Source organism: Littorina saxatilis, linkage group LG3 (genome assembly GCF_037325665.1).
Source record: "Littorina saxatilis isolate snail1 linkage group LG3, US_GU_Lsax_2.0, whole genome shotgun sequence".
NCBI lineage: Eukaryota > Metazoa > Mollusca > Gastropoda > Littorinimorpha > Littorinidae > Littorina > Littorina saxatilis.
Window position 1 is genome coordinate 25967067 of NC_090247.1, and position 25967 is coordinate 25993033.

The 25967-nt window shown below is 40.4% G+C and overlaps 3 protein-coding genes and 1 long non-coding RNA gene across 6 annotated transcripts in view; 3 read left to right on the forward strand and 1 right to left on the reverse strand.

Moving 5' to 3' along the window:
* Positions 1 to 277: 277 nt before the first annotated feature.
* LOC138961976 (uncharacterized) lies at positions 278 to 7854 on the reverse strand. Of its 2 annotated transcripts, none has more exons than XM_070333660.1 (6): positions 7603 to 7854; positions 7332 to 7361; positions 6751 to 6944; positions 5974 to 6126; positions 3533 to 3643; positions 278 to 2497 (listed from the first exon to the last, which is right to left on the reverse strand). In XM_070333660.1, the coding sequence occupies exons 1-6, from the start codon at positions 7613 to 7615 to the stop codon at positions 1355 to 1357; spliced, it is 1644 nt and encodes a 547-aa protein (XP_070189761.1). In that variant the 5' UTR covers positions 7616 to 7854; the 3' UTR covers positions 278 to 1354. The 2 variants fall into 2 exon arrangements, with proteins under 2 accessions (XP_070189761.1, XP_070189762.1); XM_070333661.1 differs by having other exon boundaries at positions 7479 to 7606.
* Positions 7855 to 10054: 2200 nt separating this feature from the next.
* On the forward strand, positions 10055 to 14794 carry LOC138961977 (GTPase IMAP family member 4-like). 2 transcript variants are annotated; one of them, XM_070333662.1, is made up of 6 exons: positions 10055 to 10511; positions 11005 to 11044; positions 11396 to 11583; positions 12020 to 12172; positions 12994 to 13104; positions 13589 to 14794. In XM_070333662.1, the coding sequence occupies exons 2-6, from the start codon at positions 11020 to 11022 to the stop codon at positions 14402 to 14404; spliced, it is 1293 nt and encodes a 430-aa protein (XP_070189763.1). In that variant the 5' UTR covers positions 10055 to 10511; positions 11005 to 11019; the 3' UTR covers positions 14405 to 14794. The 2 variants fall into 2 exon arrangements, with proteins under 2 accessions (XP_070189763.1, XP_070189764.1); XM_070333663.1 differs by having other exon boundaries at positions 10055 to 10432.
* A 55-nt stretch (positions 14795 to 14849) lies between these two features.
* Positions 14850 to 25967, forward strand: part of LOC138961988 (uncharacterized) — a 125629-nt gene continuing 114511 nt past the window's right edge. Inside the window, exon 1 of the long non-coding RNA XR_011454368.1 lies at positions 14850 to 15826. This is a non-coding gene — a long non-coding RNA (uncharacterized lncRNA). The remainder of the gene's footprint in view (positions 15827 to 25967) is intronic.
* Positions 17618 to 25342, forward strand: LOC138961979 (uncharacterized). The gene is made up of 6 exons (XM_070333665.1): positions 17618 to 17846; positions 18405 to 18435; positions 19358 to 19551; positions 19833 to 19985; positions 20579 to 20689; positions 21261 to 25342. The coding sequence occupies exons 2-6, from the start codon at positions 18420 to 18422 to the stop codon at positions 23250 to 23252; spliced, it is 2466 nt and encodes an 821-aa protein (XP_070189766.1). The 5' UTR covers positions 17618 to 17846; positions 18405 to 18419; the 3' UTR covers positions 23253 to 25342.

Below are 25967 nucleotides of genomic sequence, written 5' to 3' on the forward strand. Positions count from 1 at the left end.
TTTTCGCATGGCTATAATGTATCTCACGCTAATGGATAACACACACATACACACACAAACACACACAAACACACACACACACACACACACACACACACACACACACACACACACACACATACACACACACAGAGAGAAAAATACACACGCACGCAGACACACATACACACACACAAACGTTAACAATGAGACATGTTGTATGACTTTACATATATTACATTATTCAGCCTTAATACAAACGATGAAAACAGACAAAACACAAAACAAAACTGTCTAGTATTTTTGATGATGTTTTTTTGTTTACAAATTGGTAATATAAAAGAACATCGTTAAAATGAGTATACAAATATAATTATATGCTGTACACATAAACTTCAGCCTTTTGTCCAATACATTTTGTACTCTTTTGAAAATCACAGTGCGCTGCATTGTCTTGGTAAAAGATACATTTCTTCTCGTGAAAAAGATACATCAGCACAGATCTGTTCAGGCTTTAACACAAGATAAGTCTTCCCTACATAACTACTAAAATGGTCTGGCTGCTTTAAGTGAAAGGAAGAGATTTTTGGAGCTTTGTTGTCGCATTTTGACGAAAACTAACAAAATTAACTGAACAAATGACACAAAAAAATCTGCTCACAAAAGCCAACGGGCAGGTTGAAAAGATAAGGCGTATTTTTAGCTGGAAGGTTGCTCCTATCCTTTGTTAAAGCCCATACGAATCTTTGGTGTTCTACGGGATGTTTTTTTATTTTTTATTTTTTTTAGATATGTCTCCAATGATCAAGTCAAAGTTGTTAAGCTTATTCGTCTTGACCTTTTTGTCAGATCCTCTGTTCCACGAACCTGACTGTTCCTTTTGGAATGAGACATTCAGAAAATGTCTGTCCAAAGAACTTGGGGATTCTATAGCAAAGCAGTTACGTTCTTTTTGTGTGCACGTATTAACATAACGTTCTCTTTATCAATGTCACGACTCACATAGACGTATCGAGTTTCTCGACACTTGGCATTTCCCCAGGCACCTTCACTTTAAGATCTTGGCGTATTCTAGCGTAAAGTCTTCTTCAGCGAGATTTCAAGGAATTGCTCAACCAAACTGACTTGAAATTGTGTTCAGCACAATCACAAGGCTTCTCCACTTTAAACTTAGTCCCCCCATCACCGATTTTTCTGCCCAGTGCATATCGATGTCTTCTCTAGAAAAATCACATGACGCTGCACTTGTCAAGGTTTTCGACCTTGCACCTGATCATTCTCTCTCGGATCGTTTGCCCCAGGGGTCTTGATGTCTTCTCCAGTCAAATAACACAAACTCTTCTTCACCAATGTCACACACAAAAAATCAACCAAATCACATGACGCTGCACTTGTCAAGCTTCTCGACCTTGAACTTGGCCATTCCCTCACGGATCTTCTGCCCCAGGGATTTTGAGGTCTTCTCCAGCTCTCTCTGCTGCTCCTGATTGAGGTCAGCTCCACCTCGGGCAATCTTGTGCTTCAGACGCTCTTCAACCATCCGCTGTTTCTGGCTGAACCTCATCCTGGGCCTGTCCGGAACCTCATACGCGATCCTGGTGTAGCCGTCATCTTCAACCTTGGGAGAAGCTGGAGAAAATCCGAAGCGTTGGAAGACGTCCTCAAGGTCGTTTTTCTGTCCAGGTGGTGATCTGAGGTGAGGTCTTGGAGGCTTCTCTGGAGGCGATCTGGAATCTTCAGAAATAGCCTGGAGGCCTGGTGATTCATCTTGGCCGACTGGAGTTCCGAGAGGTTTTCTTTGGGGTCTGCCTTGCGGCCTTGTTTGCTCCGGTAGTTGGCCGCCTGCCGGGCTCTCTCGGCCTTGCCGTTCCGGCTCTCTTCCGTCTCCTGTCTCTGGAAATCCTTCGACCGGTGTATCTCTATTCTTCGCCTGAGACGATAGCCCTGGTCTTCTTGCAGCACCTAGAGGAGCACGGTGGCTCTTAGCAGCGTCTTCGCGAGGTTTTCGTTGGAATTTTGAGGAGATTTCTTCTCGCGTAGGTTCTGGTGACTGGGCTTTTGATTCGAACTGCGCCCTCCTCTCTGCGACCTGCTTCTTCTCCTTCAAAACCATGACGCTCTGCGGCAAGGTGCTTGTCTGAGTATCCGTGCTTCCTTCCCATTCTGGCAAAGTCGGTTTATTTCTTGATTCTCCCTTCGCACCAAAGTCTCTTGCTTTCGGTTGTGGCTTGGATGGCTGGCCAGCGTGGTGGTCAAGGTGATTATACACGTTTTCTTGGCCAGTTTTGGTATCAGCTGCTGCTTTTGTCATCCTGATCATGGACTCGTTCAGCATGCAAGTGAGGTTGTGTTTGAAATAATCGCCTGCGTTCAGAACGACGACCTCTTGTACTTTGGCCAACAGCTGTTCCACTTGTTCCCTCTTCGTATCTTTGCTCAAAGTCTCTCTGTTGTCGAAGAGGACATAGCGGTTCCCTGCTTCTTCCAGAACCTTCCTCAGCTCTGTGCAGCGTGCGAGCTGGATAGCAAACACAAATGAATGGATGGATAAGTGAATTTGCTGATGGGTGAATGAATGGAAGAATGAATTGAATGCAATTAATGAATGCATGAACCAATGTATTAATGAATGAATGAATGAATGTATGAATGAATGAATGCATGAATGTATGAATGAATGAATGCATGAATCAATCAATCACTCGATACATCGACCAATCCATTAATCAATCAATCAACCAATCAATACAAAAAAGCAATCCATCACTTAATGACTCATTGAATCAATCAATACAAAAACTTTATGAACACGGATTATAAGATCTGTGAAATTAATAATGTCAATCGCAACCCAGACATAGAAGAACTCTGTACGCATGTCAGTATGTATGGGGCGGGGATATAGCTCAGTTGGTAGCGCGCTGGATTTGTATTCAGTTGGCCGCTGTCAGCGTGAGTTCGATCCCAGGTTCGGCGGAAATTTATTTCACAGAGTCAACTTTGTGTGCAGACTCTCTTCGGTGTCCGAACCTCCCCCCCGTGTACACTACATTGGGTGTGCACGTTAAAGATCCCACGATTGACAAAAGGGTCTTTCCTGGCAAAAATTGCTTAGGCACAGTTAATAATTGTCTACCTATACCCGTGTGACTTGGAATAATAGGCCGTGAAAGGTAAATATGCGCCGAAATGGCTGCAATCTACTGGCCGTATAAAATTTCATCTCACACGGCATCACTGCAGAGCGCCTAGAACTGTACCCACGGAATATGCGCGATATAAGCGTCATTGATTGATTGATTGAGTATGTATGGCACCAAGTTTTGGAAATAATTTAACCTCTTGAGCAGGAAATTATGAGCGGTCTTGAAAGCAAACAATGAGCACTCACATTAGTTACAACCCAGGCTAGTTCTATTCACCAAAAACAGTAAGCACTCACATTAGTTACAACCCAGGCTAGTTCTATTCACCAAAAACAGTAAGCAATCACACTTCCTACTGCCCACAGTTGTTCTGCTAAGATAACCCTCAAAACAGTGAATGTCTATACCTGGTTTTCAAAGCACTGCTTCTTGGCTTCAAGTGCGTCTCTCCTGGTCATGACAACTATAAGGTATTTCGTCATGTTCTCTCCGAAGATGTCCTTCAAGGCTTCGTAGACCTGCACATACAAATCCTCGAACTGTCAATCGTCTAGAATAACACATATTGATTTATTCCAAATAACCGCTGTTCTCAAAAACTACAGAGCACATCCGATTGTTTTCTCACAACCGTCTGTTCTGATGCATTTATTCGTTATTAAACAGAGTGTGGGACCACCCAGCAAAACGACACATAGATTGACGATCAGACTAAACGAATTGTTACTCCTAACCTTAATCCACGCAATTGTTAAACATTTTTGCAAAGCAAGACCCTGAACTGGTGAGAGAATTGTAAAAACACAAGAATGTCGCAAAATCATGGATTCTGAACAACAAAACAGTATTTATACAAGGCTTTTGTACACTAATTTATAGAAATAGGAATCATAGAAAGTGCATATCGTCTCACGCTTACTGCTCCCTATCCCATTTTATCTTTAGTCTGTAGAGCAGCTTATTTTGAGCTTCGTAAGATCAGCACCATTCGCCACACACTCTCCTCTCAAACAACTAACACTCTTGTCTGTGCCTTTGTTCTTTCTAAACTTGACTACTGCAACTCTCTTCTCTCTGGCTGTCCTCTGTACCTCCTGCATAAACTACAAAAAGTCCAAAACTCGGCAGCACGCCTCATTCTGAAAGCACGAAAACGAGATCACGCAACACCACTTCTTCACACACTGCACTGGTTACCTATTCAAGCCCGCATTGACTACAAACTGTCCACCCTCTGCTTTAACTTCTTTTCTGGCTCGTCTCCTGCTTACTTCTCTGAACTCCTCACCGTCTATTCTCCAGCAAGACAACTCCGTGCCTCTTCTGACTGTCGCATCCTCACCATTCCACACACCAAAACCAAAACATACGGACAACGCACTTTTACTTTCTGCGCACCCACACAATGGAATTCTCTCCCCTTTCACATCCGCCACTCTCAGTCACCCCAAGCATTCAAACGAGCACTTAAAACGCACCTCTTCAAGAAATACAACCCCTGATTTTGTTTTCTCAGTCCATCAGTAGGCTACATGTAGTGTATTTGTTGTTTTAGTGATAATGTGTATACACATTTAGGGCTGTTTTTCAGTATTAATAACATGTTCTGTTTGATCAAGAGTATTCAGCTGGTATTTCCTTGTTTTTTACTACCTATTTTATTCATGTTTTTATATTTAGTCAAGTTTTGACTAAATATTTTAACATCGAGGGGGAATCGAAACGAGGGTCGTGGTGTATGTGCGTGTGTCTGTGTGTGTGTCTGTGTGTGTGTCTGTGTGTGTGTGTAGAGCGATTCAGACTAAACTACTGGACCGATCTTTATGAAATTTGACATGAGAGTTCCTGGGTATGAAATCCCCGAACGTTTTTTTCATTTTTTTGATAAATGTCTTTGATGACGTCATATCCGGCTTTTCGTGAAAGTTGAGGCGGCACTGTCACGCCCTCATTTTTCAACCAAATTGGTTCAAATTTTGGTCAAGTAATCTTCGACGAAGCCCGGGGTTCGGTATTGCATTTCAGCTTGGTGGCTTAAAAATTAATTAATGACTTTGGTCATTAAAAATCGGAAAATTGTAAAAAAAAATAAAAATTTATAAAACGATCCAAATTTACGTTTATCGTATTCTCCATCATTTGCTGATTCCAAAAACATATAAATATGTTATATTCGGATTAAAAACAAGCTCTGAAAATTAAATATATAAAAATTATTATCAAATTTTTTTTTTCGAAATCAATTCAAAAACACTTTCATCTTATTCCTTGTCGGTTCCTGATTCCAAAAATATATAGATATGATATGTTTGGATTAAAAACACGCTCAGAAAGTTAAAACGAAGAAAGGTACAGAAAAGCGTGCTATCCTTCTTAGCGCAACGAATACCCCGCTCTTCTTGTCAATTCCACGTGCACTGCCTTTGCCACGGGCGGTGGAGTGACGATGCTACGAGTATACGGTCTTGCTGCGTTGCGTTGCGTTCAGTTTCATTCTGTGAGTTCGACAGCTACTTGACTAAATATTGTATTTTCGCCTTACGCGACTTGTTATTACTTAATTAGTGGAAGAATCTGTTGTAATGTATGTTTGATGGTGTATGCTTTTAATCAAGCGTTGCTGACTATGAATGTAGATGTAAATGCTTGTATAACTGTGTTTGAATTTTAAATGTGTCAAGCGCAAAGAGCATAATTGTAAAGTTATGATGTTGCGCTATATAAATGCTCATTTATTATTATTATTATTTTATCTATGTATTATTGTGGCTCTCCTGTGTGTACGTAACTGTTATTCTTATTTATTTATGGTTTTTTGCTGGTAGATATGTTATGTAATTTTTCTCACCTTTAATTCGTCTTGTGTGAACCTTTGGTCACATGACAGACAGAGGATGATGGCGTGGGGACCCGGATGCATGGCCATCAACGATAGTGTGATTCTCTGCGAAATGACGTCATTTTTCACCTCTGTGTCGTGAAGTCCAGGGGTGTCCATCACCTGTGTATACAGAGGGGTAGATAGAAAATGTAAGCTTAATGACAAGCTTTCATGAAATTTCAAAAGCTAAAATAATGTTAAAATGCATGTATCCCCTTCTCGTGTAAACTGTTCGACTCGCCAACCTTGCCAAACTAGATCTCCCACAGCTTTTACGTGGGATAAGACTATAAATTATCTTTCCACTTGGGCACATAACAAACATGAATAGCTTCGGTGCTCTCTGTGCACATGTACACGTTTTTCGTGAATTGTATGGATTTAAAAAAAAAATTCAATTCATTAATAAAACATTTAACACACCACTAAAAGAGCAGTCATGGTGTTGATTTTTGGCATTCCCAAGTGGAGGGATGGTCTTATCACACGTCAAAGCCTATATATCCAGATTTGAGATGGTCAACCGAAGTTTTCAAGAGAAGGATTGTACCTTTAAGTACTTTGCTTGCTCAGAGCTACGTCCTATTATCACAACCCTCATATCCTTCTCATCACCGTTGCTTATGCATGGGATGATCTGCTGGTTAGAAAGGTCGTACTGCTCGAATAGATAACTATTTCAAGACTGATATCTATACGCTCGGTAAGCTTACTGACTGATACCTTAAAAGATCACTAATTTACCTGAATTTCAATTTCTCCCATCGTCGTGGATTGTAAATCTCCTTCCTTAGTGCCCGAGTTGATTCCAACTTGGGTTTTGAACGCCAGTCGTCCCAGAATTGTGTTTCCAGTGCTGCTTTTGCCATGTCCGGTTTTCCCGATCAGTATGATACGACACTGACCATCTTCAAACAGGCTTGGTTCCAGGACTGTGCCTGCAGGAGTTACGAACACATGTTCCGGTATTTTTGCCAAGCAGCTCACTATGACCGCAGAAGGGGCCTATGTACAAGTATGTCTGTTTACAACAACAAAAAACCGACTTATGTATCACCTATTTATATACATGTAAAGTTATTACGGCAATTACTATTCCTGCTGATCTCTCATAAAAAAAATATTTATGTCACCAGATCACATCAACAATAATTTATGACCGAGTGTCGTATCTATTAAAATGATGTACTCCCTGAGTAAACCTGACTTTGAAAAAAAATAATCGACCCCCGTCAAAAAAAAGAACAAACAAAGTACAAAAACAATTTTTCTATATTGCATCATTCCAAAGTATAGAAAAAAATAAGTATTTGAGCGCAACTTACCTGTTGGAGTGTCCATTTCAAATGGCTGTGCTGGTGAAAAAAAGAGAAGACAACTTGGTGTTAGACTATGTTATGTAGACACAATGTGTAGCAACTTAGTTCAGCAACAAACATTTCACGAACAAATAATCGTTGTGGTATCCTTACCTCGGATTAAAAGTGCAGATGCCACAAGGCATTTTCCTATCCAATATGCACACCTGAATCATCACACAATTTCTTACACGCAATTAAGTATTCTAAAATCACCACCACACAAAATGCTACTCACCCAGTTCATACATTACTGCAATCTCCGTTTCTCGAAAAGCTAATTCCGAAAAATGAGCACAGCTGAATAAGGTCAGTAGGACACATACATGTACGCAACCGCGCGAGTCTGCACAGGCTTTCACAGCTATGCATCTGCCTGGATCCCCTATGGCGCGGTGGTAACACACCCGGGAGCTAAGTCGAGTCACCAGACAAGTTGTGCAGAGACCTCGACACTCAGCCTGCTGCACAGGGGTTGAGTGCGCGAGATCGGGTATACCTAGCTTTGTGGGATATCAACCGTTGAAAAAGACACCACCCTCCCCCCCTCTCTCTCTATACTGCCTTACTCCCCTCTTTTCACCCGCTTTGCCCCCCTCCCCCCGCACCCCCTTGTACAATTACGAACACACAACACACTGTCTGTCGATAAGGTTGTTTTTTCCACAAACACGCACGTACACGGCTGTCTGTCGATTTTTTTTCTCCGCTGTCACCGTTTTCCTACCTGCACCGACCGAGACCTCGGGCATGACACTCCAACCCGCAGGGGCGGGGAGGGAGAGGGAGAGAGAGAGAGAGAGAGAGAGAGAGAGAGAGAGACGCTTGGATGCGTGACGCATTTAGAGTGTATTGTCCTCAGCTTTAAAAGCCCTTTAGACAAGGGGATATTATTTACAAAAGGAGTACACATAACCATCTATGCAAACACATCCACACACACACACACACACACACAGACACACACACACACACATACACTCTCTCTCTCTCTCTCCCTGTCTCTCTCTGCCACACACACAAACGCACACGCATTGAAGCGCGTCCGCACTCGCGCTCACACACGGATTCTTCCTCCCAGTTGCATAATCATCATCCAATAATGTATTAAAACTCGTAAAAAAGTCTAAAAGCATCAAACACATCATTAAAACTTAAAACATTAAGAATGTTATGGGAACAGACCACCCATCTGTTGCTTACTTAATACTCTACAATGTACATTCTCTTTCTTCCATTTTTTTCTTCCTTATATCCAAAGCCATGGCAATAAAACATGCAAGTGATCTCATCACTCTCAAATCACTCGATGCCAGCAGTCGAAACACAGTGTTCATGTCGGGCTGAGGGGACGCACATTAAAAAAATGCAAACTTTTGTCTCAAACTCGCATAACATTTACACTTGAAGAGGAAGTGGACTTCATCTTCTGGTTCCTCTGTACACAATGGACATAAACAATTTTGTACTTGTTCATCAATTACAAACCACTGTTTATTGCTATATAAACCACATGTCCTCAGCCTGAATCTTGCAAAATTATCCCTTCTCCATCTATCCGTAATGCACAAATATTTCTCTGCTTGAAATGCATATTTGAAGGAATAAAACCACTTATACTTCACATTTTCTTCTATTTCAGAATGCCAATTCTGTTTATAACAACAAAGAAGCCTGTCCTTAAATTGTCTTAAAAAATGCCTCTCCATTCCGACTCCTTGACTTAACCATACGAAGCCAAATTCCTTCTCAACCAATACTTTCTTCACCTTTGTTGTCCAATTCTCTCTACCTGCCTCAGACTGTGCCAATAACATTTCGTAAGCCTGCCTGCTAAGACGTGTCATGGGCAACCTGGTCAACTTAATCCAATACTTTATACACTTCACTGTTGTTCTAATAAACAGCGGGTAGCCACCAGTTTCTCCATAAACCATTTTGTTCGAAAAATGTAATGGCACATTTAAAAAGCGTTTTATTGCAAAGGTGTGGACCTTTTCTATTGACTGAGCTTCATCTAAACCCCACACTTCTGCTGCATATGTCAATATAGGCTCGATCTGTGTGTCGAACATTTTCCAAAATAAACATGGATCTGCTTTGTTCAACTTCCGCATGGTCTTCTGTATCGCCATGACACGAGAGAGAGAGAGAGAGAGAGAGAGAGAGAGAGAGAGAGAGAGAGAGAGAGAGAGAGAGAGAAAGAGAGAGAGAGAGAGAGCGAGAGAGAGAGAGAGAGCGAGAGAGAGAGAGAGAGAGAGAGAGAGAGAGAGAGAGAGAGAGAGAGAGAGAGAGAGAGAGAGTGAGACAGATACACAAACAAAGAACGGACACGGACAGACAGTACTTCAACTCATTTTTACATCAAGCCTTCGCTGCATAAACTCAGACAAAAAAGAGGGAAAAAGGTCAACTGTGTGGAAAGTGTGTGTAGACAGTAATGCACTTTGTGTTCGTTGTACAAGAACAAGCAAACAGACAAAGAAAGAGAGGGGGAATAGAATAATAAAAGGGACGGAAAGAAAGAAAAATCCCACAAACAAACGAGCAGAGCTCTTGCAAATTTTGTTGACTATCGTCACACAATATGTAGCTGTATCTTTTGGATCCGTCTTGCCGAACATGTCATTGCAATTTGTGTGGCTTAGAGTGAAACATAGCAATGGATTTATTTTGCAGTTGTTACTGAGAGTTGCTTGAAACTTGACTGCCACTACATGGGTTCGGTTGACTGATTATATAGCCTGTGCACGAATAATGCAGGGTCTTTTTAAGTGCTGAGAATTTACCCCTTGCTGTCGCTATTCAGCGCAAGTCTATTTGCAACACAAAAACGCATGGGTTTTACCATAATATTTATTGGGTCAGCTTAGGCCTTTTCGACCAAGCCAACTGTCGACTGTCACGGCGTTTTCAGTCCACATTGTATTGGACTTGCTATTCCTAAGTTAGAAAGAGAATGTTGGCATTTACTTCGGAGAGGGGCGTATCGATCTATGTGCTTGAAAAGGATCAATATTTCTCCGGAACAGGTTTTCTTTCTGAGAAAATGCGGTGACGTTTTTAAGGTAAATCGGCTGAACTGTTCACTGTACCGAAACCATTGAAATGCAAAACTGTGCCGTTGCCTTAAGCTGTACTGAAAAGGTAAGATTTATATGTGGTTTTAGCCTTTTCCTCAGGAGCGTTAAATAGGTTTTTGCTTAAAATCTATTTTGCAACTAATTGCTCAGCCGGATTTATGTTTTCACTTGTGTGTATAACCCAGTTCAATTCTTCATATACAGCCATAGGGTATCGTTGTTTAACGATTCAAATGCGAATTAACTGCATTCCAACGTTTACTCTCCGAACGCAATCATTTTATTTAGACCGTATTTCAACATCATGCAGATGACATTAACATGATTTACCATTTCATGATATTTGTACGTTGTTCTCATGTTTGGCCATTTCAGTGATTAGTGATGAATTTATTATCGGAAGTTAGTATTTGACAAGCTGATCTGATCGTAAATCAAATGCGGATTATATTTGACAATAAAACAAACCTTATTCTGCTAGACTGGGATAGGCCGGGACAACAGGAACAACAGGATCAATGTCACTAAAACTGAACAAAATATTTGTTTTATTTCAGCTGTGAGTCTTCAGAATGGCAACACAAACATCACAAACAGGTAGGAAGAACCGCCTCTTTCGCATTTCTCGACTTCACGCATTAAATATCCATAATATTCCATGCTAATAACACTTTGAATTCATGTGTGAGTTTACCAAGAACAAGCAAAACCATTGGTTATTGAAAAGTTCATAATTCAACATTAGACGTATGAAAAGGAATTGCAATAGACAAACAAGAAAATAAAAAGCAAAGGAACAATTTATTTTTGTCTTGCATTTTTGTTTACTTATCAAACTCTGTGTGTGTGTGTGTGTGTGTGTGTGTGTGTGTGTGTGTGTGTGTGTGTGTGTGTGTGTGTGTGTGTGTGTGTGTGTGTGTGTGTGTGTGTGTGTGTGTGTGTCTGTAGTTTTGCAGCCTGCACTTTTCAACGATGGCCAGTGCCGTCTGATGCTCATTGGGAAAACCGGAAATGGCAAAAGCAGCACCGGAAACAGCATCCTGGGACGTCCAGCTTTTGAAGAACATTTCGGAATGAACTCAGGCACACGAGAAGGAGATTTGCAATCTGTAACGATGGGGGACATTGACATTCAGGTGAACCTCAAACACTGTGATTATTCCTTTGAGCTCCTTTCAGTTCCTTTCACGATTCTTCCGGTTATGTTAATGAAAAATGAAGATGGGAAATGTGTATTTATGTCTTTTGCTGTTAGAACGATGGGGCATAATTATGTATGTATTCATGAATTTGCTTGAAGCAATAGATGAAATACAGCGATGGAGCAGTTTAGTTTTCTGGACTTATAAGCCTCTTGTATGCAGTTCTTTCAAAACATCAAACGTTTGTAGCGGGTTAAACTCTGATTGATTTATTAATTTAGGCTTTCATTTATTAACTTATTTATTTACCTAAAACCACAAAGTATATAACATTTTATCTCAGATAATGGACATTATGTTTTTGATAGATTCCCTTTTAATTTAAATTTATGTATGTATATAAACCCAGAAACCCCTCACCTTTGTACAGGTGATGGATACCCCAGGTCTGTGCGACACAGAACTGGAAAATGACCTCATCGCAGTCAGGATCACAAGGTCACTGCTGGCCATGCATCCGGGTCCTCACGCCGTCATTCTCTGTCTGTCGTGCGACAGGCGCTTCACTGAAGAAGAATTTCAAGTTAGTAACCAGTTTATAATTCTTTTCGATAAACACTCATGAAAGGTGTCAAAAAGAAGTGCCCAAGAAGAAGAAACAAATCACCTTTGTGACACCTGTGCTTTTTCCCAGACTGAACTCTAGTCCAGCATTTGCTGATGATACGCCATAATAATGGCTCCTTTAAATAAGGCACAGATGTACAAACACTCAATATTTACGCTTGGTTTGGTCACTTTAGGTGGCCTCTTGTTTTCGGTGTTGACGGGATAAAAATGCCTTATCTTTCGCTCCACGCTTTAAAATAAAATGATAAGTTGTCAAGCATCCTGCCAAGAGTAAGGGGTCTATCTCGTATATATCCATTTGACATGAAAACACCTTTGATCTGGCCTTTTATCATTTTCTCAAAAAAAAACCTATGCAAAGTGTTTGTGTGTAAAATCTGTAAGTGTGAAGGCATTTCTTTACCCCCCCCCTTTTTTTGTGCTAAATGTCACGTCCCTGCTTGAGTTGAAAACAGTATCAAACCAGCAAAAATGTTTGTTACTGGGTTTATTTCAGACTTTGAGTCAATTTAACTGTCACGTTTTGGAATAGATTTATTGCAGGTTCTGTTGATATCCAATTGTAATTACACATGTATTTATGTTTGTTTCTTTCGTTTTCGAATGAGCCGTTGGCGGCATTAACAAGTGCGCAATTAAAGCATAGCAATCTAAAGATAAACATGCTGGCACGTAAATCGAGCGTATTTTGAAGAAAAATACATTAAAATAAATGCAGTTATTGCCGTAACACACTGAACCGAAGAGAGCTAAAACTATCGCATTTTCCCACAGGTTTTTGAGGCTCTGAAGGACATGTTTGGAGATAAAATGACGTCACATCTGATTGTCGTCATGGTCAGGAGAGACCTGCTTGAAAAAGCAAATATCTGTTTTGAGGACCAGGTGAGTTAAAAGAAATATTTTGAATAAAGTGTTCGGTAAGACATTGTCGAGACTTGGTCCAAAAATAAAATACCTGGTTTTAGCGCAAATATATGTATCAATAAACAAACTGCGAATTCTGTACTGAATTAACAAACAAATCCGGAAGTTACGTTGCCTTTGGTTTATAGTCTAGTTGCTGTAGGTGTTGCTTTTATTGTGTTAGTTTTAGTTCTTGCTGTTGCCGTGGTCGTCTTAGTAGTTGTTGTTGTTTGTCAGTTAGGTGACTCAAATACGTTTCCTGGTGATTAACCAAATGATGTCTTGTCCTGCATTTCTTTTTGCGACCACTGAGGCATTGCTACGTTTGGTTTTAGCTTCCTAATTTTATATTGATGTTTAAGGTTGTTCACTGTGGGTTAAACCAAATTACTGTGGTTGAAATTTCTTCCATTTGACTTAAATGATATTGCAAACAGAGACATTATTTTCTGTCTTCCCACAGCTCAAAAGTTGCAGAGATCTGAAAAATGTCATGACGCAGGCCAGCAACCGTTACATCCTCTTCGACAACAGAGAAGAGCTGAGTGAAGAGAAGAAGAGGGACCAAGTAGATCAACTGATGTCCATGGTGCACCAGTTAGTTAAGGAAAACGATGGCTTTTTCAAACACAAACTGACAAACATGTTGAACGTGGCCATGACTGTGCTGAGAGCAGCAGAGGTGATGAAACGAAGACGGACAAAATCAAAACCCAAGCTGAAACCCAAACCCAAGCTGAAACCCAAACCAAAGCTGAAACCCAAACCCGAAGGAGCCACAAATGTGCAGGCTGCAGCTAAAAGCTTAGACCTGACTTCATCGACTGCAGCTATAACGTTTACTGACACTCCCCCACCAAAACCACCACGAGCTTTTCCCATCGAAACCACGTATGCAACAGAAGATGAAGGGACAAGGAATGCCAGAGAATCCATAGAGAATGTGCACCTCGAAGACAAAATCCTACAAGAATCTACAGAAGGTGGAGCAGCCCTGAAAGATCCTGGAACGTTTGTCTACGAGAGAGAAGCGAATACTCAAGAAGAATCTACCGAACAAAGCGCGTCTTCGGCAGATCCTGTCTTTTCTATGGACGAGGTTGCAGAACAGCGGATGGTGGAAGAGGACCTGAAGAGGATGCTGGCTCGAGGCACTGCAGACCTCAACGAAGAACAGCTGCAGGAGCTGCAGAGGGCTTCAGGGTCACTGGGAGAAAACTTCCAAGAAGGGCTGGCCAAACGTTCTATTAAGAAGCTTCGTCAGTGCAGTGTGATGTGACTGTTTAGAGCAAGACTCTAAATCCCTCGTGAAGATAATACAATAACCGATGATCCAGAAAAAGGTTAACTCCAGAAGAAACATTGTTTTTAAGGCTTTACCATTTTTTGGTGGTGGTTTGTGTGTGTGTGTGTGTAGAATAGAATAGAATAGAATAATGTTATAGAATAGAATATAGAATAATGTTTACTGTCATGAACCAGTAAAGTTATTGACACAACAAACAACAAATAATGCATTATACAATGCTAAAACAATCCGTAACAAATTTGCCAAGACGATCTTGAACTTCGTCTCCTAAAAATAAGTTACTTGGATTTTTGTTAGCATATTTCATATTGATATGTGAAGCATCTTCTTTGTGTGTGTGTGAGTGTGTGTGTGTGTGTGTCTGTGTTTGAGTGTGTGTGCGTGTGTCTGTGTCTGTGAGTGTGTGTGTGTGTGTTTGTGTGTGTGTTTAAGTGTTTGTGTATGTGTGTGTGTGTGTGATCAAGATGCTTCATCAGTGCAGTGACTTTGCTGAAGAAGAAGACGTGTACATTTCGCAGGTGAAAGATCAACCAAGGGGTGGCCCACCAAAGTTATAAAGCTTCACAAATTACACACGTTGAAAAAAGCTTGGCATGGCTTTCCTTGATGATAACGTACTTGATTCATTCTGGTGGGTTAAAAAGGAAAAATCAGGTGGTTTTTTTTCTCGAGAGTTTGGTGCATAGTAAATTTGCCAAAGAAGATTGCATGCACCCATTAGACATAACTGACAAAAGTTCTGAGAGGCCACATATAATCATGGTGTTAAAAGTGTACGTAGAAATAGTTGGTTTGTCTATAGATGTAAACAATCTCTATGTATTTCTATACAACACTTGTTTAAACACTTGTTTTAGTTGTGCACTTTTGTTTGCATTTTTAATTAACAATAATACAACTAAATAACTGGATAAAGTTCATAAGGATTGGCGCTTGTATATGCATGTTTTGATGTAATCCTGAGGTGAATGTTGGTAAAATAACTTGATGTGTGTGTCTGTATAGCGGGAAACAACGGCTAATACACATTACTGTTTTTCTTTTTCAGGTTGGTGTGCACACATTCTCATTTACTAGTACTCCTTACTTGACTTATAGTTTTCCAGAGCTCATGCAAGCAATCATTGCACAACTACTCATGCTAGTTGAAAGTTGTAGATAAGTGCAAAATGTGCTACATAACCAGCCAGTACAAACGTTCAGTGACACTTGACTGGAAAGGTTTACAATAAATTCACATCGTAGCATGCATAATATCACATGCGGCTAGATAAAAGGTGCAGCGCATAACGGTTTTTTTAACTCAATATCCAAGGGCAACTTTTAACTTTTTCGCTCCTTGATACAAGCATCGTGTGTTTCTTGAAATGTGCTGTCTATAGAGCTTTTCATGTTTAAAATGTAACTAAAATTACAAACTGTAAATAAATTGGTTCCCCAAATATACATGTAAAGTATTAGCGATTGTGCTTGATTGGTAGTAACCGGTTGTCCTTTGCATTCACATGTGCGCTTGTTCGCGCGAACACGCAGCCTGTATTCAAATACACTGAGTGATGCTTTCATGCATGGCACATAGAAATAATAGATTCTGATTATGGAGACGCAAATACACACCGGAATGTGGACACACACACGCACACACACACACACACACACACACACACTCACATACACACACACACACACACATACACACATATACATACACACACAAACACACACACACACACACACACACACACACACACACACACACACACCCACACACACACACATGAACACGGCCAAACATTTGCTAAATGATATGCACTTGTTCTGATTATTGTGCCAATAGCTCGACCTTCGGTCTGATTTCATCGAGTTTATATTACATTTACATTATGTAATTGTCACATTTGCGCTGTTCACATTTATATGGGGCTAGAGAACAGGGCTGCGGGGCGGGGTGGGGTAGGCTTCATGAATAATAAAAAGATTATCGTGCACATTGTACAATACAAAGTCTCTTTGGCAGTTTAGCAAGAATATTTATTGAGTAAACACCTACCTATATCTAACCTATTCGCCCCTTGACAGAATTGACTGACACCGTTTTGTGCAATGCCCTTGACCTCTGCACTCGAGACATTTATTGCAAGGTTAAGAGTTCTTTGAATTACCTTGTCATGGAAATTCTTCAGAACACTTGACTTGGTTTCTGTACAGCGTGTATATAGGTCAGCTGACAAGGGCATTGCGGATCGATTGGTTGTACTTGCTAAGGGGCATATCAAGGAAAAGGTAAGTGTGTATGATGATCTCAGAAAACAAGTTTAATGGCATTTTTTGTAACTGTAACTAGTCACCTTTCCAAAATATCGTTTGAAGGCACCTTAGACTTTTAGGGTACTTTTGTTCAGGATGGTGGCAAGCAGCATTGACTGTTGAAGTCAATGCCAAAAGATGTCTAAAAGTTTGGTGAAAACAGCTATGATGTTAAAATAATTCGTTTCATTGAAGGATATTTCCACCAGTTTATGTGATGGAACAACATCGCCCGATGACCAAATTGACACGCCTTCCGCCCGTCCTCCCTCGCATTCTTACCGTGTTAATTGAAACTGTAGTGCCCTTATATGACCATTTGCATGATTGTTGATCTGCAACGACGAGACTGCAAATAAAATAAGTCTTGAATCCAACATTTGAACTAGACTCTAACGAGCAATGAATATCGCAAACCGGGTCTGCTGAGAAAGTAGTTTGAACGCGTATTTTATTGTGTGAATTGTACCTATTGCAATAAGAAACTTATCCGTTTGGCTTTAGTCGGGACAATTCCTTTGACCGGTTTCTTTGTGTAAATTGCTAATCGGCATATACGTTACGCGATTTCATGTCATTGACACATTGTGAATGGAGATTATAACAAAATATACGTGATTATTGTTCACAACCATACAATACAGACACTTCTCTTCAAAAGGCTAACCTCAGGTCTACTGAGAAAGTCCTTAACGTCCTAAATCTGTTTAACATTTTGGCAAAGGTTTTGAACAGTTTTGAATCTTCATTATGGCGCTTGGCGTAGACCGCCCTTTTGACAATGCTGTTCTTTGAATTGCTCCCTCATGCCAATTCTATGGAACACTTTAACCTAGGTCACTACAGGATTTATATGGGTCAGATGACTAGACCACTTATTACAAATCGATTGGTGTGTGACTCGTGGTGAGTACCAAAGACGTGAATCTCGCTGTAAGTGGCGGCATATACGTGAAGTGTACATGTAAAACCCCAAACTTACCAATTGACGTGCTTCCTTTCACGTGCAACTATTAAAACTTTAATCTCAGCCAAAGAGATCACTACGCATGGATACTCAGTGATTTCGGGCATGGAAGCTAGTTTCGATCCATTTCTTTGAAAGGTAAGCAGAACAGTGAACTTTGTGATTAATTTACTTTCAACAGCAAGGACGACAATTCATGGGTGCTTCTCTGTTAAAGGGTGAAGTTCAGTGAATTGAGCAACTCCTGAACACTTCTTCAGTAGGTCGCGTGTGTGAGTTTATGTGTGTGTGTGTGTGTGTGTGTGTGTTTATATATGTGTGTGTGTGTGTGTGTGTGTCTCTCTCTCTCTCTCTCTCTCTCTCTCTCGCTCTATGTGTCTCTGTGTCAGTGTTTAACTATTTTAATTGTTTTATTGATGATACACACTTCTAGATGTACGATGCAGTTTTCGTTTACCTCTAATTAAATCTGTACTAAAATGTAACCCCCCTGATTGTTAATACAATGGAGCGATATTCCCTCCTGTGGTACTAATGTTGAGTAAACAATGAGGTTCTGTTTAAATGTCATGATAATGTTGTGCTTTTTGCTTTCTATTTGTATTCTTGAAACATTATTGCTACACGTTTATTTTTGATTTAGACCTTGTGTTTGAAAGATCGTTTTAACAAAGGTTATTATATTCTTGTTTTCAGCCGTGATGCACCAAGATGTCTAAGACAGAAGGTACGTACGTTAAGTTTCTTTGTTGTAGTGCGTGCGAAAACATAGGCTAAATACGTAGTTTCAATAAGTTTTGGTCGTGCAAAAGAAGACAAAATAAATTTGCCATGTCGAATATCTTCGAAACATTTTTTTCTTCTGTGTAAGCGATGCGTTTTTTCTCTCCAGCCCCAAACCCTAAAAAGACGAACCAGAAATTCATATTTACCTTCAATTTATTGTCAAATAGAGATTCCAGATGTTCCTGGAACTCACGTGCCACACACCACAACAGAGTAGTAGAAACAACAAGTAGAACATGTATGAAGAAAAAAAATGGATAACAACTGGAAAATTCAGAAAACTAGCACGGGTGAACTGCTTGTGTATGCGTGTATAAATGGTTATTGTCAGAGAAAGGATTTGTACTTTTAAAAAGAGAGAGAGAGAGAGAGAGAGAGAGAGAGAGAGAGAGAGAGAGAGAGAGAGAGAGAGAGAGAGAGAGAGAGAGAGAGAGAGAGAGAGAGAGAGAGAGAGAGAGAGAGAGAGAGAGAGAAAGAGAGAGAGAGAGAGAGAGAGAGAGAGAGAGAGAGAGAGAGAGAGAGAGAGAGAGAGAGAGAGAGAGAGGGCAAGGCAAGGCAAGACATGACAATATATGATTGTGTGCTTTTTCACTTCCAGTCACCGCCCTGCATAGGTTCAAATTAAAAAAATCTATTATGAGAGCAAACTTAACAAACAATAACTGAAATGAGAGAGAGAGAGAGAGAGAGAGAGAGAGAGAGAGAGAGAGAGAGAGAGAGAGAGAGAGAGAGAGAGAGAGAGAGAGATAGAGAGAGAGGTTGAGCATATGAGAGAGACAGAAACAGATAGAGTCTGAGACAGAGACAGAAGAGACCGTGAAAGATAGAGAAACCAGCAAAACACCGCCATTTTTGTTGTGCAGGTAAGGTTTTAAATCCGAGCCTTTTTCCGCAAAAGCAATGTCGTCTGATCCTCATCGGGAAGACCGGAAATGGCAAAAGCAGTACAGGAAACAGCATTCTGGGAAAACGTGCTTTCCGGCCGCAAGTGGGACTCAACTCTGGTACCCAAACAGGAGATCTGCAAGTCTCTTGGAAAGATGGTATGGAGATTCAGGTAGGCACACATTTCGGAAAATCGAACGTTTGGTATTCGACATTGTTGGTACATTTCTTCTCATCTAAGATCATCATGTAAGCTACTACAGATCGGTTCCAGCTTTTACACTGGTTAAGATCATCCTTCTACTTGATCACATACCAACATTCAGCAGCCAAGCGCTTTTGTGCAGATAAGATTTAAGCAGTATAAGACCGAAACTACGATTTTGTAGACTGGTAGAAGTACAAAGGCTGAAAGGGTAAATTTCAATCAGTTCGACTGTGTTTGTTTAACAGGTAATGGACACCCCTGGACTTCACGATACAGAAGTGGGAGACAAAGTTATCTCGGAGCGAATCACAAGATCTTTGTTTGCCGTGCATCCGGGTCCTCATGCCATTCTTCTTTGTTTGTCGTGCGATGCACGATTTAATGATGAAGAACTCAAAGTAAGCAAGATGATGTTGTGTTCACAATTGCGTTCATACAGAACAGGGACAATAAAATAAAGTAATAACCAGAGGGGGTAGAGTTTGGGAGAGAGAGTGAGACAGATAGGTACATAGATGGATAGATAGATAGATAGATAGATAGCCAGACAGACAGACAGACAGACAAACAGACAGACACACAGAAAGACAAAGAGAGAGAGAGAGAGAGAGAGAGAGAGAGAGAGAGAGAGAGAGAGAGAGAGAGAGAGAGAGAGATATGCTGCTGCTGCTGCTGCTAGTATTGATGATGATAGTGATGAAGATGATGAAACTATGGAGATCGAGATTTAAGGCTGCGCTTTTTCTTACAACCTGTGCTGACATCGAATACAGACGTCAAATGAGTGACATCAAGAAATGATTAACAAATAAAACAACAAGCACAAAGCAAGCAAATAAACCACAAAACAAACAAAGCGAAAGCATTTGGCAAAGAGGGACAGAGAACCATTGCACACAGACACAGACACGCATTGTTAGCAGGTGGTATCAACATTAAGACCACAGAATAATTGACAAAAGAATATACCAATTGCATCTTTCTGTGCCAGGTCTTCAACGCACTCAACAAAATCTTCGGAGAAAGGATGAAGTCATATCTGATACTCGTCTTTACCAAATTCGACGTGTTTAAAGAGGACAGATTCGCCTTTGAGCAACAGGTACGGACAAAAGCTAGGTCTCAGCAAAGGTTTATTGAAATATATGTGATAATTTACCTGTCTACTAGCATTTTTTCACGAGTTAATACGATGAACATAATGCCACTAAGTGAAAGAATGACAGGCTGTAAGAAAAGGTACCGTCATCGATTGTTCAACTCAATATACTGTCTATAAAATTAAACTAAACGAGTGATATCATTATGCACTTTTTGGAGACGGTGTAGAGGTTGTAGGTATGTTGTGAATGAGTCAGCCTTACCGTGATGTTATTGTAATGATGCCCAACAACTGAAGTAATTTTTCCATAAAACTTTGTTGGGACCTATACTATTTTAACTACAGACACTGAGGCTGCCTTTTAAAAGCAAACAAACAAAAACAAAAACGGAAAAATTGAAAATGAGTTGTGATTGTCTTCAAAGGATGCGATGATGGTGTCAGCGAAGTAAACCAAATCACAGAGCAAAAGTAGATAGACAAGTGTGTGTTATTAGTCATGTTAAGATTCTAGCTCATATCGACTGAAAGAACGGTTAATCGCTCTGTTCCCTTCTGGGTTCTTTTTCAGCTGTCCAGCAGTGCACATCTGAGAGATGTTCTAACGCAGGCTCAAAACCGCTACGTCCTCTTCGACAACAGAGAAGAACTGAGCCCCTACAAGAAAAGCGAACAAGTGGATCAACTGCTTGCCAAGGTACAGGAAGTGGTCAGCAAAAACGGATGTCATTTCCGGCACGATCTTACCCCAGAATTGATCAAGTCCATGAACGTGTTAAAGCGGATTGAGATGAGGAAGACACCTAATCCAGATATTGAAGTGCATGCGCATACCGATCTGGAACATCATGCAGCTCAAGAACCAAAAGCCAGGCACGAATGGAGAGAACCTTGTGCACAGAACGAACAGTTTAATTTAGTGGAAGTGGACACAAGTTCTATGTCTAGCTCAACAGGTAATCTGTCTCAAGGGAATCTGGACACCATGGACGGACACGTATACTCCTCCCAGGAGTGCGAAGCTTCTCAGGCACCAGTCAACGCACCCACATCTATATTGAGAAAAACCACTGCACAGAACAAACCAAGAGTACGTTTTAATAGCGTTGTAGGAGAGGAAGAATATCAGACAAGACTTACTGGTCTAAGTGGTCACAGCATTGATGCTGAGCCCTTGTGTCCTAGCAAGGAGCTCAAAGATGCTGAAACGAATGACAACATGCCAAGATCGACTGAGAATCCTGTAAGAAACTTACCAAGGAGACGTTTAAGCTGGGCTCCAGGTGATGGGATCGACTTTGCCAAGTTACCATCTAAAAGCATTATGCAACTGAAAGATTCAAAGCAAGTCGCTAACAGGTTAAAGCAATTCGAAGCAATTGCTAAGCAGGCCAAGCAGGCCACTCTGACATCAGAAGATATCGCCTCAAAATTCAAGATGAAACCACGTCGAGCTGACTCGTTCACACGTTCTGTGAGTGCAGAAAATAAGGACTCTTCCTCCCAGATGCATGGTTACAGACCCACACTCGTAGGCAGGGTTCGAGAGCCAGGAGACATAGGACTGCGGACTACGAAGTATTTCTACAAACGTGAGGGAGACATTCGACTTGAGGAACAGGACTGGGCTCAGAGAAAACCATCGGAAACACCATCATCTCTGGCTACAGCACACGACCAGGGCTTGAACGACGAAAGCACTCCACCTGAACCCCAAAAGCCTCAAGAACAGTCTGAAAGAAAAGTTCCGGAAGTCCCGTCATATCCTCCCATACCACAAGCCCGCCACACACAAGACCTAAGACCCGAGCCAAACAAGCCTCCAGATTCGCCTGGAAGAAAAGTCCTTGAAACAATTTCAGATCCATTAATAACACAAGCTTGTGACAACCGAGACCTAAGCACTCAACTTGAATCAAGAGGTCCAAATGACAGATTTGACAGAAACCCTAAAGGGACCGTGTTAACGCCAGCAATAGCACAAGACCTCAAAACTCGTCGGATAAACACTCGATTTGAGACAACAGAATCTCAAGACACACCTGAACGAGAATCTTGTAAAGCAGAAGCTGCGGATCACGGCAGCTTTTCTCCATCAGAAGAATCACAGCACGAAACAACGCCGTACTCAGGACAGTCAGAAATGTCACAGCAGGAATCGCCCTCAAGCCCGCAGCATTCAAGTAACCTTGGGTCCCTGTTTCAACAGTTTGGGTTCACTAGAGGCGCAAAACAAGGATATGTACCAGAGATAAAGCTATCTGAGAGACAGCAAAAGATGCTAGAAGACCGTCTGAAAGAGAGAATAGCACAGGGCACTGCTGGTTCAAATGAAGAACAAGTAGAAGACCGTCTGAAAGAGAGAATAGCACAGGGCACTGCTGGTTCAAATGAAGAACAAGTAGAACAAAGTCTGAAAGAGAGAATAGCACAGGGCACGGCTGGTTTAAATCAAGAACAAGTAGAAGAGATAGAGAAAACCACGAGCATCATAGATAAGGCTGTTGAGGATGGACTGAACAAGTTCCTACTTAGGAATATGAATAATTGCAGCCTGATGTGATCTGAAAGAAAGAAACAACATACCAAAACTCAGACCAAATATACACGAAAGCGCCAAATCTGCCGTAATATATAACAATGGACGAGTCTGTCAAAGACTGCATGCACCTACAGACACTCTGAAATCGTTATTGCTTCAAATATTCCACCATGTTAGTGGAGCGAATGCAATGTTTGTCTCTGTTACATGATGGCACTGTTGTTGTTAACACTGATGAGCTGTCTGTATTTTAATTTCACTTTCTTCACACTGTTGAAGAGACTCCCATAGGGATGTTGTAGTTGTTCATTTGTAATCTTCAACGGAGGACGCCTGGACTGTTCCACGAGATAACACATCGTTCGATTCTTTACTTGAGTAAATGCTAATAAATTGTTGTCGTATTACCTAACCTTACTTTTTTGCTCTTGTACCAATAAGTACCCTCATCTCTTGAAACACATGTTTTAGGCCTGCTGCAAAAGGGTTAAAGCTGAAGTCCACCCCTGAGAACAGGAAGTAGAATTAAAGTTGGACACTTGCTCAATTGTATCCAAGCAATCGCCCAAAAGGTAGACATAATATAAAAACAACTGACTGAAATCAGGTAATCAAAAAAACAAACCAAACACATTCTTTTAAATGTTACTAATTTAGTCAGTGGTGTTTCTTGTGAAAAAAAATGAAACTCAAGATTCATATAAATATTAATTAATAAGGGCTTACCGCTTCCTTTCCTTTTTATTTATAACCTTAGCAATGCTTGAACTTGCATAAAAAGTATCTTTTAAAAACCCGAGGTCACTTTTAAGTACTGTTTCGCAGGCGTACATTTGAAGCATATTTGTTGCCAAAAAGGGTAGGGGTAATGGATAGTAGAACAAGAAGCAACACAGTTCAAAACACAGTCCTTTAATTAAGGGATATTAAAATTTTTCTGCTGTTTAATGTATACCTTACCTTACCTTAGACGCAACAAGGTTGTATAATGTCTTATCCCATTTACACGTTTAATTCCATGTTTTTATGTGTTCATGCTTGCAATTTGTCTTCAAAGGTGGGTACAAAGTTGTCGATTTTTGAATTTACCAGTAATTTAACTGTGTCTTTTGCTCTATTTTGTTCCTCACTCAAGCCTTCCAGGTGTGGTGATTTGATCTTTGATTTGTTTACATATCCACAATAGAGTCGTAGTTAATTCCTCAGTAGTGTTTTTGTTAAAGCATATTATACCTCACGGTCATGTTTAAGTCGTTAACTTAGAAATGTACAAGTTAAGTCCTATCTTTTTGTTGTAACTTCCTTGTCACTCCTTGAACTCACATAAACAAAAATCAATTTTTAAAGGGGTAGACTCGAGCCTCCAGCATTACTTCGGTTTTGCCTCGAAGTACCTTCTTTTCGTTTTAGAACATCTGGAAAACACTTGCTCGTTTTTGGGCATGTTCCCAAGTGGAAGGAAACGTTTTTTTCATGTAAAAGCCTGAAGAGATCTGAAGTGATGAACACTATCATTTGCCTTAGAAGGAATGCATCTTTAAAAGAACATTCTGTGCGTTGATTTTATTATTTTTAGGTATTTGCAAGTTCGGCAAAACACCTCAGCACTCTGTAGTTCCATTATCTTTTACAATGTTACATACAGTCGTTTGATTTAGTTTTTACCTAGTCCCTTTATGATTTTTTTTGAGTGATTGTAACAATGAATTTCATCTATATTTTATCATGTTTGTAACTCATCGTAGTGTAATACTACTCTTATTGTATGATCATCATTGTCAAAATATCCTATTTGGACTTGATTATGGCAACAGATTACGATGTAATAAGTTAATTTTGTTACCATTACAGTTTAACCTCGTGTGATTGGTTGTAAAATGAGGACATTGTTGAAAGCAGAATCGTTTCCAATAACTGAATATTTTATATCATCATATCTTCTCTCTCTATGTCCATGTCTTTTGCTGTGAAAGTGTACGTAGTATGCTTGTGTGTGTGTGTGTGTGTGTGTGTGTGTGTGTGTGTGTGTGTGTGTGTGTGTGTGTGTGTGTGTTTGTTTGTGTGTGTGTGTTTGTGTGTGTGTGCGTGTGTGTGTGTGCGTGTGTCTGTGTCTGTGTGTGTCTGTGTCTGTGTGTGTGTGTGATGTTTTATTTTTTTGTAGACACATTTGTCGTCTTACTAGGAATGGCATGAAATAAATCTAAAAGCTTGTGTTGCAGTTACATTTATTTGTACTTGGGCAGATTTCTATTGCTTTTGTTTCTTCTAATTTGTTGTTGTTGCTTTAGCAAGTATTTCTTTGGTAAGTAGTAAAAGGTATCCTTCACACACATTATTATTACAGTAAATACTACCCATGAAACGAAACTTGACATGTGCAATTTTGCGTTGGTTTTGCTATAATGCGAGATTTGTTTTGTCATAAGATATTGCTTATTCCATGGACACAATATACCATTGACTGTCACGAATGATGAGCTCCCATCAATGACACCAATCAAAACATTGGTAGAAAGAAGAATAAAATCCCTGTAAAAGGCTTTTACAAAAGGGTAGGGTTTGTTCGGCTACTCTGCCCAGCAAAGATGCTAAAAGACATTACGTGTGATGGGAGTGTCTTTAACAAAAGAAAGGAGTTTCATTCTTATTTCAATCATATGAATTTCTAGCACGGACTCTATTTAATCCAGAAGATCTTCTCAGGAGACGCTTGTCCCATCCCCCCAAAAAGGTGAT